At 46.8% G+C, this 15,010-nt stretch overlaps 1 protein-coding gene across 4 annotated transcripts in view; it reads right to left on the reverse strand.

The window, feature by feature from the left end:
• Positions 1 to 15,010, reverse strand: part of RUNX1 (RUNX family transcription factor 1) — a 263,884-nt gene that overhangs the window by 71,735 nt on the left and 177,139 nt on the right. For all 4 annotated transcript variants that reach the window (XM_073010400.1, XM_007967468.3, XM_007967436.3 and 1 more), the window contains one exon: positions 3 to 107. In XM_073010400.1, coding sequence (XP_072866501.1) covers positions 3 to 107 — 105 coding nt within the window. The remainder of the gene's footprint in view (positions 1 to 2; positions 108 to 15,010) is intronic.

Raw genomic sequence — 15,010 nt, forward strand, 5'->3', positions numbered from 1 at the left:
ACTTCGAGGTTCTCGGGGCCCATCCACTGTGATTTTGATGGCTCTGTGGTAGGTGGCGACTTGCGGTGGGTTTGTGAAGACGGTGATGGTCAGAGTGAAGCTTTTCCCTGTGGGGACACAACAGAGAACAAAACAGAATGAGGTTGGTGGCCCGAACGAATCTGTTGAATAACCAATCATAAATTTATGCTGTCCAGCCCTTCAGCACAAGTTACCAGTTTTAACAACACTCCCAGAATTTTGGCTTTGCTTCAATTCTGGAATATACGCCTATGATAGTTGCCTAGGTGTAACACTTCACATAGTCATATGGCTTTAACATAACCATCAATAAACAATATAAGATCAAGAAAGATTAGAATTTATTTTCTGTTAAGTCAAGATTTCAGGAAAGCACAGAGTCAGATTGGCAGTGCTCCACTCCTGGTTCCCAACTTCCCTGCTGCCATCTTCCCCAATTATTTATAACTCAGGGCAAAGAAGAGTAGAAGAAACCATATCCATCTTTCTGTTCTTACTTTGTACCTTTGAAGATCAGGAAAGATAGAATTTCTAAGTTTGAAGACAGGCTAAATTAGAATCATTCTCTCTATATTTTTAAAAGACAAAGTCTGGCTGATTTTAAATATTATTTGAAAATGCCAGATGTTATTACAGGTACTCATGGGATCAGCCAGAACAAAATTGATAACTCATAAATGGACTTAAGTATATATAACTGATAGACTGAGATTCAGCAAGTACTAGTAATAAAAAATGCACATAATTTCCATTATGCGTTTAACATACATTTATAAAAGGTGAGAAAATCTTCATTGCATGGATTTACTAATCTAAAATCATTTCTTGTTAGTAAAGTGGTTCAGAGGATAAATCTGGCTAGCTGACCTTTGGCAAGTCACTACATACCTCTATGTTCCTCAGTATCTTTACCCGGAAGATGGTTACATGCAAATTTTCCTACCTTAGAGAGTATTAGGGGAGATTAAGTTCTTTACTGTGAGTAACACTGTTAAAACAGTATCTGGCACATGGTATTCAACAGGGTGTGTGTGCGCGCGTGTGTGTAAGTTGTCTGCTTTACTTATTTCTCTTCTCTGTTTCTCACGGGTCTATAATAGGACCCTAACATTTGGTTAAGTCTGATGTTCAATCTTCCTATATCGATACAGTAGTTCTTTAATCAACAGTTTCTCCTCTTAATCACGTAGCATAAAGTGAAATCAAAGATAGATGAAAGGAAAATATTTTCAACTGTCACTCATGTCTTAATATAAAGGAAGGCCACAGAAAAATACTCAATGAAAATCCAATATTTGGCCACAGCAAGCCACGATTCCTAATCATGAGAAACCTCCATCGAACACTCCCCAAAGAAGTGGATTCTATCTGATTAAAGTCTATGATAAAAAGAGCAATAGCAAGTAACAATTAGATGATGAAGCCTGCTCTGCCCGGTGTGCCTTTATAACTAATGTCTCGGCTGACCTGTCCAGTAAACGAGGTGAGGATGCTTCCGGGGAGGGATCTCCATGGAGCAGAGCATCAGGGGTGCCAAGAGGCTCTGCCTCCAAATCCATCTTTCCCATCAGCTGGCCTGTCCCCAGAACCTAGAGATGAGTCTTGTTGGGCTTTGGGGATTTGCTAGTTTTAGGACATCAGTCAGATGATACCGGGTGACACTCTGGATGCTTTTCTACCATGGCATCTAGCTGAAGGAGAGAAGTGGGCAGAAGAGGCCTTGGCCAGGCCCAGCAAGCAGAGCATATGATGTGACGTGGAGGAATGCTGCCGCAGAGGGAGGTAGGTCCTGAGGGCAACTGGCCATCTCACTGGGCAGTCTCTGGCTTTCCAAGAACAGATCCAGGAGCAATGACAGCCACAGCCGGGGGGCAGCCATGTCCACATGATCCACAGCTGGTGGTCCTACAAGCCTCGTGGTCAGCCTGTTCCCTCTCTGTCAAGAACCCAGGAAGGTTATCACCTGTATCATCAAGACTGAATTCCAGAACCCGCTTTAAGGATCTTCTCACTAATAAGACCCTGCCCCGAGTAATTTCTCACTCACCCCCTTTCCTCCCCACACCTGACTCCCGATGTGCATCCTCTGAGGAGTTCCCCCGAGTTCCATTCATGAGCCTCGGCACTGAGACGCTGAGGTGTTCCTTCCTCCAGCCACTTCGCCAATCCAGGGCTCCTTGCTGCACCCTTCACCCGAGTCTTCCTGCCTTCAGCATTTGGCAACGGGCAGTCACTTGTTTTCCAGGCAGCCTTCCTTGATGACTACATTTTGCTTTATGGCTGTTTGGGCTGCCTCATAAATTATCCTTCACCTTTGATTATTTAGGGTGTCACACTGAATGCGGTTTGTGGCTGTGTAGACCTAGTCTCCCAGAAGGCAGTGATCCTTTTCTATATACCCAGGTAGCCCTCACAGAAAGGTGGGAAAGGGTGTGAGAAGGGGTTTTAGGGGAAAGGGGGTATTTAAAATTTTTGTAAAAAGTCCCTTGAAGACACAACAATAGGTAATGCCATTGTCCCAGTCCTGAGTAGGTCTAGGGGTACGTGTGTGTATGAGAGAGAGACAGAGACTGAGGTGGTTCTTTCGGCAAGAGAGTTACAAGTTTGGGGATATAATACAAATGATTGTACCTTTCCAGATCTCAGTTTCCTCATCAGCAAAATGAGGGGGTTCATGGTATGCATATGCAATGTCAATTTTAACTCTCTGATTTCATCTTCCAAGAATGCAGCTGGCCTGGGATGCCCATAGCCACGTGTAGGTGGGCAGGTCCACACGTGATTCTTCTGTGATTCGTCTGTAGTGATTCTACAACTTTAGTAACTCAGTGACTTCATGAAAATACTGTATTTGTTTCCTGGGGTTGCTGTAATAAATTATCACAAACTGGGTGGCTTAAAACAATAGAAATTAAGACTTTCACAATTCTGGAAGTCAGAAGTCCAAAATCAAGGTGGCAGCAGGGCCACACTCCCCCTGAGGGGCTCTAGGGAGGATCCTTCCTTGCCTCTTTCTAGCTTCGGATGGTGGCCAGCGTTTCTCGGAATTTCCTGACTTGCAGCTGCAGCACTCCAGCCTCTGCCTCCTCTTCACATGACTGTCTTCCTACTGTGTGTCCCCTCCCTCTTCTTATAAGGACATCAGTCACTGGACTTATGGTCCACCCAAGTCCAGTATGACTTTATCTTGATTACATCTGTAAAGACCCTAAGCCATATTTTGAGGTTCTAGGTGGACATATATTTTTTAGAGAACACTATTTAACTCAGTACAAATAGCAAATGTAATAAGTGCTCCCATCATGGCTCTACCAGTGACAACTGCTCTACAGGCACCCGGGTTTTTTACCCTCTAGAACAGTCTTGCTCCCATAGTGGCTCTCTTACCACCACCCTATCCACGACTACCCAAATGGTAACAAAGAACGGTTGCATTCATAATATTGGCATTTTTAAGTCTTGTAGAACTTACAACTTTTTAAAGACTTTCCCATATACTATTTCATTTGGTTTTCACACCAATCTCATGAAATAAACAAGATGGATTTTATTGTCCTTGATGAATAGGTAGCAAAGCTAAGGCTCAGAGAGGTTAAGTAATTTTTCCAAAGGCACACAGCTTCGATATACAGTAGAACTCATATCCCTGAGCTTTCTACTCATTGTTCTTCCAGTTATTGTACCCGAGGTCATAAATCTCCACCTGTAAACCCAGTAGCACCAGTATAAGGAATGTGGACTGGAGATACTTTATCCATGCCTACCACTGCCCCAAAAAGTAAAAGCTGTCTCTGTGATTCTAATGTACCAATGGTACTCAACCTGGGTTATAGTTCAAAAGCATTTTCTTACTGAGCTGCATTTGGGCCTCTGGCAGTTGATCTCACAAGACACCCCATATGGTAAACCACAGACTAACCCATGTAATCAGGAGTAAAACGTAATCAAAGTGAGTATTTGTGAAATCATTCGTCATTATCTGAATTCTTATTATTTCATGTCTATCTTTTTTTTTTTTTTTTGGGCGATGGAGTCTCTCGGTATCACCTGGGCTGGAGTGCAGTGGCATGATCTCGGCTCACTGCAACCTCCGCCTCCCGGGTTCAAGCGATTCTCCTGCCTCAGCCTCCTGAGTAGCTGGGATTACATGTGCATGCCACCACACCCGGCAAATTTTGTGTATTTTTAGTAGAGATGGGATTTCATTATGTTGGCCAGGCTGGTCTCGAACCCCTGACTTCATGATCCACCCACCTTGGCCTCCCAATCATGCCCTTCGTTTGAAGTGCAGTCACGAGACGTTTCCACCGAGCACACACTAGTAGGTGGGGTGTTTTGGCCAGTCATGTGGTTCACCAAGGAGGAGACATTCTGGCAGTCTCCCTCACAACGGGCTCTTGTTTACAGCTTTGGGGACAAGGACATTTGCTTATTATCTTTCAGACACAGTGATGACTTCTTCACAGGTGTAGGTGACATTTTTCCACAGCATGAAAACTGCCTTACGCGTCTTTCGTATTCTTCCAGTGAGACCCGGCAGAGCCTTGACACTGGGCTGCAGTCAGCAACGGGCACACCTGACAGGACCCGCAGGCTCTGCCCTCTACGTGGCCCTGCCCTCTCCGTGGCCCCACCCCTTGGCTGCTGGGACACAGTCCTTTTTGGCCAGCGTCTGCAGAAGTGGGATCTGTGCCTCGGGGCACGCGTGTTATGAGCCAGATTCCCTCATTGGAATGACCTATAGGCCTGGTATTTTAAGTACATGGGTGTGGAGCACAAAAGACGCTCAAGTGTTTCTCCCAGCAAGCTGCAGCCGGAATAGTGAGAAGTCACAGGAGAGCAAGGGAGGGCAGGTTGGCTAAATAGCAACAGCCCCAAAGTGGGCTTTTTGGGACCAAGTGCAGGGGTGGAAGGATGGGGCTGCCGCCGAGAGGGCCAGTGTTCCTCTTGGTAGCCTGGAGGATCCAAGGCTCCTGGAAGTACTCAGTGGCCTTGGTCCGGTGAGGCCGGCAGAGGCTTTCATCAGAGCACAGACGGCCCCAGCACTGACCCTGTGTGTGCTGCTGGAAGTTGGCAGCTCTTGGTTCCAGAGGGGGCCGCCATGGGGTCACAGGTGGCCTGCATGGGAGGAAGCCAAGGAAAGGGGAAAACACCACGTCTTTCTTCCTCCTGCTCACTGAACCCTGACCACCACAGCACCATCAGTTCCAGCCAGGGCTTGGCTTCCAGGAGGACCATTCTTTAGAAAGAAGCAGAGACACTCATACTGAATAAGAAGGTGAGAACAAACAACAGGGGAGATGAGGTTTGTCTTGATCTAGGTTTGGAAGCCATGAGAGAGAAGAATTCCATATAAAATCCCATGAATTTATATTGGTGATTCATTCAGTGTGATTCATTCAGTGTGGACTCTCAAGGCAACCTACTTAGATTCAAAACCTCGCTCTGCCACTTGCTAGCTGTGTGACCTCAGGCAAATTACTTGACCTCTCTGGGGCCTCAGCTTTGTCATCTGTAAAAAGGGGTTAATAATAGTCATTCCATCTCGTAGCATTGTTCTGCAGGTTAAATGGAAAGCTGAATGTAAAAGCAGAGCACAGAGAAAGGTCTCAGTAAATGTCAGTGGAACGATCATTAAAGACATGATATAAAGGTGATTCTGTGAAGACCAGACTGTGGCAGATCCCAGAAGGAGGAGCTGGGGCTGAAGGAGGCATTGATGTCTGACATGAGGAGGGGTTGTGCGTGTGTGTGTGTGTGTGTGTGTGTGTGTGTGTGTGTTCAGCAGGTGATGGAGCTGCAACCAGGCCTAAGTGCAACTTGAACTTCAAGTTCAAGTTCACTCCTGCCCCGCCAGCTGGCGACCTTTGTAAGGCGCAACTGTGAGTGGCTGATACACTATGTAAACAAGCCAGGCCAGTGCTCCTCACTGCAACATGTGTTGTCTCTCTCGACGCCAGTGTGTCCATCCAAATGCCAGGGCAAAATACTAACTGCTTTATTTAGTTGGGAAGAAGGTCAAGGGGTGAGTCTTCCTGGACACGCGCTGCCACGACACGCTCCCCAAGGCCAGGGAGGCACCGGGTCGAGGCTTGATTAGTCTTGATGTTGGCGGCCCTGGGGCTGGTGAACTCTGACAGCCAATTGTGGTCAAATTAAGCCACGGCTGGAACCTGCAGTTCCGCATGGCCCAGCGCACTCTCCACTTCCTCACCACATCTGGGAAGTGGCTAAACCTCAGGATTGCTTCAAATGTGCACACTGCTCCCCAAAGAGCTGAGGGTGGTGAGGAGATTACAAAGCAAAAAGTCATGCAGCTCCGGGTCATTTCTTGCCCAGGTGTCAAGAACATATTTAAAAGTGCAGCCAGGTCCCATCATTGCACAATTCGCCTATAACACCCAGTGTCTGATGGGTGAGCCCCGACTCCTGTTGTGACTCGGCCTCCTCAGGTCCAGTTGGTAGGTATCCCCAGTCTACCTGCGTCGGCTCTGCAGGAAGACTGTGTTCCTGTCACTCTCCTTAGTGTAGGTCTGTATGCATGAGTCATCTTCTTCTTTTGGGGACAGTTTCAGGGGATGTGAAACTTGCCCTTTGTCACGCAAAGGAAGGCTGCAGACACAAAGGAGCCGTCTGCCCTGGGGGCTCAGAGGCCTTAGGAAACACAATCTCAACATTTTTCACTCTTGTGTATGTCTGCAGGAAAGCCAGTTGTGCCCAAAGTCTGGAACCGCCCAAAGAGTGAGAAAGGAAAAATTAAAGGAAAACACCGCAGCTTTTAAAAACCAAGAGAGTCAGGGAAGGCTCAAGTTCTGCTCTTTGCAAATTCAGGAAATCCCACAAGATCCTGAAAGGCTGCAGGGAGATTTCTCCTTTTACAATAGATGGCTTTGGGTCTAATTTTAATTGCGGATAACTAAGTATAAAAATTAACGCACCCTCAGGTTCCAGGAGTAGTCTGCATTTGGAGTATTTTTCATGAAGTATTTTTCATGTGGATTTCTCACTTTTCCACTGGAACAACCTAACAGCCAAAATTCATGCTTATGCCCCTCTTCCATTTCCTTACCCAAACATTTGCCACTATTTTTGACAGGGGAGCTGTATAATTAATTTATTTGGAGATTTCTGGATGGGATACAAATCCTTCAACTTGCACATAATTTCCTGATTCTCCATACTGAATTGAATTAAGATGTCGGCGTACCGTATATACTTCTGTGCGAAGTGCCTGTATTTCCAGATTGCTTGATCCAATTGCACTCATATCACACATGCAAAATGCAGACTTGAGGCCTAAGCTACTGGCACCAGGACTACCCTGAAAAGTCAGATTGAAAATCAGGTCCTTAGAATATAGAACTCAGTTTTCCATGGAAATAGCATTTGTTTGGAATTATGGGCTGTTTGAAAAATAGCTGTTTTACTAGGAGAAAACTGAAGACATGCAAAGCATTTTCTCTGGAGATGTTCCATGAAAATGAGTTGTCTGAGGACAGGGACAGCATTTTATTCATCTTTGTATCTTCTATTCTGAGGCAATAAAGAAAAGTTCGATAAATGAGGCCAGGCATGGTGGCACAAGCCTGTAATCCCAGCACTTTGGGAGGCCGAGACGGGAGGATCACTAGAGCTCAGGAGTTTAAGACCAGTCTGGGCAGCATGGTGAAACCCCATCTCTACCAAAAATATAAAAAATAAAATAAAATAAAAATAAAAAATAGAATAAAATAAATTAGCTTGGCATGGTGGCACACATTTGTAGTCCCAGCTACCTGGGAGACTGTGGCACGAGAATCACTTGAACCCGGGAGGTGGAGATTGCAGTGAGCCGAGATCACGCCACTACACTCTAGCCTGGGTAACAGAGTAAGACCCTGTCTCTAAAAATCAATGAAACACTCTGTAAACTTTCAGTTCGACAGCCAGTCCTTTACAACATCGAATTTCACTTGGAAGGCATAGCTTGCTTTTCCCAAGGCACAGGTGTGCTGGGCTCAACCGCAGGCAGGGATAGAGCTCAGGTTTGCAAAAGGAGCGGAGGGGCGGACCTCCTTATCTGGTGGAATATCACCTATCCCACAAAACACCATGATGTTCTCGTGCGATTTTGCATTTCCTTTCCCGGGATTTCGTTTTCCCTTTCTAATCTTCCTTTTCCTTCTGGTATCACAGTTCCCTAGGATCTCAGCTGGGGAACCAAGTTTTAACCAAAACACCCCAAGACCCTGAATTCTCAGCCCCCTGGAGACCAAGGCCACACCTGCTGCCCTGTGCTTCCCCCAGGGAGAGCCACCGGATTCACCAGACTCCACTCATCCATCAGGTTGTGTCTTTGGGCTGGGGTCACACAGGGCGAGTGACCAAAGTGACCTCCTAGGCCTGGCCTCCTCCTGACTCCGATAGTGCCCCTAGCCGGGTGCCTCAAACACACAGCCCAAGGCCACATGGAGCTGCAGCAGGGAGGCCTGGGGCACGGACATTCTTCAGGGAAGGAAGCCTTGGGGGGCGTCAGCTCCTGCTCGCCAGCCTTGCGGCACCTGCTGCTGCAGATAGGAAGAAAAGCAGGTGAGTGTGGAGGTGGAGAGGGAAGAGACGGAAGGTTGAGGCAAGCTTGAGGTGGGAGCTGACTTCTAGGTACAGTGCCATCTACCAAATGGGGTCCTTGCAAGCTGGATATACGCATGCTTGGGGCTGCTTGAAAGGAGAAAGGAGAGCTTTCAGTGTCTGGATGGGTCTCTAAGCTCTCCACGCACTCTCCAAATGTCCTTTCCATTCTTTAAACTGCCAGCCAAGTATCTTTCCACAATTTGTATCTGGAGTTAGTTGTAAGTGGTTCTCCATTTCATTAGGATCAGACCAAATTCCCAACGTGGATGTTAAGGCAATCCCCGCCCTATCCCTCGGTAAGGCTCCCTGCTGTCGCCCCCCAACCCCCGCCCCTGGAGCATCTCTCAGCTCCCAACAGGCCAGGTGCTCCTTCGTCACTCTGCTTTCTCTGCTGGGACATGATTCATTATGCCTCTACCGCTATAGTCTCCTTGTCACTTGCAGGTCTCAAGTGAATGACAAGTGGTCCAGGGAGACCCTCTGAACCTTCACCAGGTTCTGCACCACTGAGCCTTGGCTCCCGCCACACCCATCTATCATGTGTTATCTACTCAGAAGAGGGATGGCCTGCTTAATTGCCATGTCTCTTACTGGCCCCTAAGGCTGTGGGTTCTCTTTGGTTGACCTTCGTATTTCTCATGCTAGCCCAGTGTCTGGCACGCAGTAGGTGCACAATGTATATCTGATAAATGAATGAATGACAGAAATGCCCTCAGCAAATGACCTTAGGGGTGGGGCAGAGGAAGAGTTCTAATAAAACAGGAATAGGTACTATATTTCCATCCCAGGGTCAATGCCCAAAAAAGGTTTGTAATTTTATTATTATTATTATATAGGCATTTTACTTGTGAATATTCATGGAATGCCTGCTGTTATCTCATGCACTCTCATCTTAGTAGGCCCTTAGTAGGACCAAGGAATACAAATTCCTTGCCATCGAGGAGTGGGCCCTGAAAAACAGCATCATTCCCCACTTTTCTGATTCAGCAAGACCCATGTTGCCTCTGGCTTGCTCTCTCCCCTCCCGCCTCAGGGATTCCCGCTGTAGAAGGAAGAACATCATCAAGACGGGCCATAGCTCTTCTTCCTAAGTATTGTTACATACATACCATCTTGCTTTTATCATCGTAACATAGATGAAAGGCATTGTTAAACCTATTGAACAGATGGGGAGACTGAGGCCGGCACATCTGAGTCCTACAGGTGTGCCTGCTTCTCATATTACATTATGCTACTTTTCTAGGACTCACAGAATCATCGCTAATAGATGTGTGTGTTTTCTATGTCGTCATTATGAATCAAAGGAATACTAAATAGGACACAATGGGTTCGGTGTAATCTAGAGTTCAGGGATTTGGCCAGAATGCAAGATAATAGTGTAGTAAGAACCCTTCCAAGTAACAGCCAGATGAAGCGGTGCTGAGTTTGTATGTGCCCAAAAGAGAAAAATATGCGTGGATGTTCACTTGCAATTTATGAAAATGCTGAGACACATCCTTAAGAATGGCTTCCAGCGGAACATCCAGGAAGTCCTCAAGTGCAGTCCAAGGCAGGCTGCCGTGGCACTGCTACAAAACCCCTTCAACTTGGGTGGAGGCAGCAGTGATCGCTGAGGAAGAATGCGATGCTGCCGGGTGCCAGCCTGTGTAACCCAGCGACAGGACAAAGGGATTATTCTGCTTCATTATTAAAATGCAGTGTTTACTGCTAAAATACGATTGGGAATTAAAAGGGGCACATATGAATCATAAATATTTGCATGCCATTAATGTTTGGACAAAAGAGTTGGAAAGGCTGAGTTGGAAGAACTTCTTTTCCCATGAAAAGCAGTGCTTCAAATTACAGTACATATTTAATTTCATCTCTCCCATTGCTAACTGGAACCTCAGGGCCTGCCGCATATAACCCTTTCACGACCACAGAACTGTATGGCGCCCTGAAATAAGGATAAGGAGTGTATTTCCTCCTTGGAAGCTCATCCATTTAGACAAACAAAAAAAGCAGACCTCTGGTTGTTGTTGCTGTTTGCTGTTGTTTGCTATGCACTCACAGAGTCCCCATTGTCCACCCCATGGTGTTGGTGTCACTGCAAAAAGTAACAACTCCTAACCTATGTCTTGTCCCAGGTAATCAGTCCTCATTGTCCCTCTGTCTTCCCATGGACAAGGTCAAAATCAGGCCAAACAGGTCAAGTAACTTGTTCAAGGACAGATAGCTCCAAGCCAGTGGTTTCCAACCAGGGGTGATCTGCCTCCAGGGGACAAGAGGCAATGGCTACAGAGATTTCTGGTTGTCACAACCAGGAGGGTGGGTGCAAGTGGCCACTGAGTAGAGGCCGGGGATGCTGTTAAATGTTCAACCATGCACAGCAAAGCCCCTCACAGCAAAGAATAACTGGCCAACACCACCCAAGTTGAAACACGGTGGGGAAGCCAGTAAAGTCCATGTGCTGACCACTAGGCCGCACTGCCTAACATCAAAACAGTCCTGGGCCCGGCGCGGTGGCTCATGCCTGTAATCCTAGCACTTTGGGAGGCCAAGTCAGGTGGATCACAAGGTCAAGAGATCGAGACCATCTGGCCAACATGGTGAAACCCCGTCTCTACAAAAAATACAAAAATTCGCCAGGCATGGTGGGGCACGCCTGTAATCCCAGCTACTTGGGAGTCTGAGGCACGAGGATTGCTTGAACCCAGGAGGCGGAGGCTGCAGTGAGCTGAGATCACACCACTGCATTCCAGCCTGGTGACAGGGCAAGACTCCCTCTCAAAAAAACCATAAACAAAAAAACAAACAGTCCTGAACAGTCATTCATTCACAGACCATGTGTCAGGTGTCACCTAGTTACTGATGGTACCACCTGGAGCTTTCTAGTTAAGGGCTGGATCTCGTGATGTTGGAAAATTCCTGGGAGCCCACTTCCTCGGGGCTCCTGAGCACATCTTCATTTCCTTTCCACAGTGCGTGGGTCTCCGTTCCTACACACACCCTCGCATGCCACAGCTGTTTTCAGGCTTTTTCCCCAGTGACCTTCCCTCTAGAGCACACCCACAGCAACTTGTGGGCTTTGTGCAGTCCCCGGCTCAGACACCATCCACGAACTCCCATTTGGATAGTTAATGCTTACAAGTCACAGATTACATGACACACAAGTGATCTCTATGTTGAATCTCGGAGCGTTGCTCTACTGTGGGGAGCTTAAAGGAAGCAGATGTATACATAGAGAAGGAAAATTAGGCGTGAGGGTTTCCATGGAGCACAAAAGCAAGGAAATGGACAAACAAACAAAGCAGACACGGCCTGACCTATTCCAGAAACTCAACCTGCAGCAGGCTCACCTTGATGCACTGGGAACACCTAGGGGAGTCTCCCTGTGGACTTTTGTTTTCAAATCATCATGCCCTGAATCTCAGTATAAAAACAGGTGATGGCAAAACTGACATGCTGGGGCAGGTGGGATAAAGCTCCAGAGGAACCCAGCTATCTGTCTGCGGGTGGCATCTGCAAACCCATCCTGTGGGCAGCAAACCCACAAACCTTGGTCCTGTCTCCCCTCCTGCCATGCAATGCCTTCATTTTTATTTAGAGTATGCAGACTGAGCCATTTTGGTGTCTGGGAGCTGTCTGTCAGTGACACACACCAAGACCTTGCTTTTATCACCTTTTTTTTTTTTTAAAGAGTCTTGCTGCGTCACCCAGGCTGGAGTGCAGTGGCACAATCTCGGTTCACTGCAACCTCTGCCTCCCTGGTTCAAGCCATTTTCCTGCCTCAGCCTTCAGAGCAGCTGGGATCACAGGTGTGTGCCACCACTTCCAGCTAATTTTTGTATTTTTAGTAGAGATGGGGTTTCACCATGTTGGCCAAGCTGGTCTCAAACTCCTGACCTCAAAGATCCTCCTGCCTTGGCCTCTTAAAGTGCTGGGATTACAGGCGTAAGCCACCGTGCCCGGCTCTTTATCACTTTTTTAATTTGAGTAGGCACTGTTCACTGACATCAATTCCCATTTCTAGATCAGTGGCTCCATGGCCTCTTCACTGAAGTGTTCAGGAAAAGCAGCGAGCCTCTGGCAGAGGGCTTTCTAGTTTCTGCGGTCCTTGTGGACCTCACGTGTGTGACATTCATGAGGGGAGGGCTACAGTGGGGAGCCTTCTCAGAGAAGCTGCCCTGCTGTGTGCACCACCCCGCCTGCAGCCACTCCTCCAGCCACCGTGCATCCCTGACCCAGGATAGTAAGCAGGGTCAGTGGAGCCACGGGGATGGTACAATTCTAGGCACAGAGAACACTGCTTGTTTTCCTTTTAAAAAAACTTAATATTCAGTGATGTTCTCTATTTTTTATTCTGTGCAGTGTTTTCAAAATAAGTTTTTCATAAATTTTAAAACAAGTTTTTCATACATTTTGATAAGTTTGTAGGGAGGCAGAATGTCAGAATAAAAGGGGCAAGGGAAACATTTTCTAACCTATGCGTGATCAGGGCTAGATCACACATAGATGAGTTTCTCAATCTCAGCATGACTGGCGTTTGGGTCTTTGTTGGGGAGGTTGTCAGATACATGGTAGGACGTTTAGTAGATCCCTGGCTTCTACTTACTAGATGCCACCGGCACTCCCTAACCCAATACATGATCACCAAACATGTCTGCGGATATCGCCGAATGTCTTCTGGGGGTCCAAGTCACCCCAGTTGGGAACCACTGAACAAGATTACGATCAAAATTGGTGGGCAGGGAGACAACAGACTGATAATAAACTTCCCAGTGGTTTCAGATAGAATAACGAAGGCAGGGCATTTGTCGTAGGTACTAGAGACACACCATTTAAAGAGGCAGACAAAGCCTCGTTATGATGTAAGGTTAGACGAGCTCCTCTATAATTATAGTTAGATACAAAGATAGATGATTGATACTGACTATCCTCTATACAATAGTCTCACACAGAATGAAGGAAAAAAATCTGTAAAGACCCCAACCCAATGCCTTGAGCAAACTGGAGTGTTTCTACCTCCAGAGATCTGATAAGCACAAGATGACCAATCATGCTCAAACTGCCCATATTCCTGTGAGTTACCTTGGTTTGCATAAGGTGACTCAATTAGGGCCAAACACCACCGCAGAGTGCTGGCCAGCCCTCCTATTAACTGGACAGGCACGTCCTTGGGTTAGGTGATGGCGGAGGTGGGGTAGTTCTGCAGTTGGCCCTGCCCATACATTCTTAATGATGGTCTTAAATCTCAAGGTAAAAGCCCAAATTAATCTAAGTTGAAAAATAAACAGGAAATGTACTTACATCTTCTTTGAGAAAAATACAGTTTAAATGGCTCCTAAATGAATGCTTCCTCACTAAGGAAATCAGAGGAAACGCATTTTCAGTCTGGCAGCAGAATGGCTGTGAGCCTCTCAAAGGAAGTTGCTGGGATTCCTCTATGGCCCTCAATTGCCTGACACCTTGGTTGGAGAAAGTTTGGTGACGTCAAATGGAGTTCCAGAATGGGATATGCTGCCCAATATAGGCTAACAGGGGCTGGGCAGTGTGCTGGAATCCCAAATCAGTGCAGGGCAAACTGAATGTCATCAATTGCTCTGTCTTCAACGCAGACCAAAATACATCTCCGTTGAATGTGGGACTCACAGCAGAACCAATGATGGAGTATACATGCTGCCTGAAGTCCAGGAATGCATGTTTATAAATATAAACGTTAAAGCGCTGCAATCTGTACCCATGCCCCGCCAGGGAGCCGACAAAACGAGCACATGTGAAAGTATTCACAGGCAGCTCATTAAATCCACACTTATTAATTTCCATTAATTGCTTTATCTGGGCTTTAGATGAGAAGATGTTACTAGCATGAATTTAGTCCTTAAAGATAATTTGGCCCAGAAGTCTCTCAATGAAAGTATGGACATTCTCTCTCTCTCCCTCCCTTGCCCACACACGCACACACACACACACTCCACTGGCTAAGAATCAATGAAGCCTTCAAAACCACACACTCTCTCCATATTGACAGTATATGGTTATTCACAAATCAGTAGGAATAACATCATATCTCCTTACTGATCTGAACTTGTTTCATAATCATCTACAGAAAGAAAACAGCCATAAGACAGTACACTGGCTGGGTACGGTGGCTCACGCCTGTAATCCCAGCACTTTGGGAGGCCAAGGCGGTTGGACTACCTGAGGTCAGGAGTTCAAGACCAGCCCGGCCAACATGGTGAAACCCTATCTCTACTAAAAATACAAAATTAGCCAGGCATGGTGGCGGGCACCTGTAATCCCAGCTACCCGGGAGGCCGAGGTAGAAGAATCGCTTGAACCTAGGAGATGGAGGTTGCAGTGAGCCGACATCATGCCACTGCACTCCAGCCTGGGCAAC

This window comes from Chlorocebus sabaeus, chromosome 2, assembly GCF_047675955.1.
Source record: "Chlorocebus sabaeus isolate Y175 chromosome 2, mChlSab1.0.hap1, whole genome shotgun sequence".
Lineage (NCBI taxonomy): Eukaryota > Metazoa > Chordata > Mammalia > Primates > Cercopithecidae > Chlorocebus > Chlorocebus sabaeus.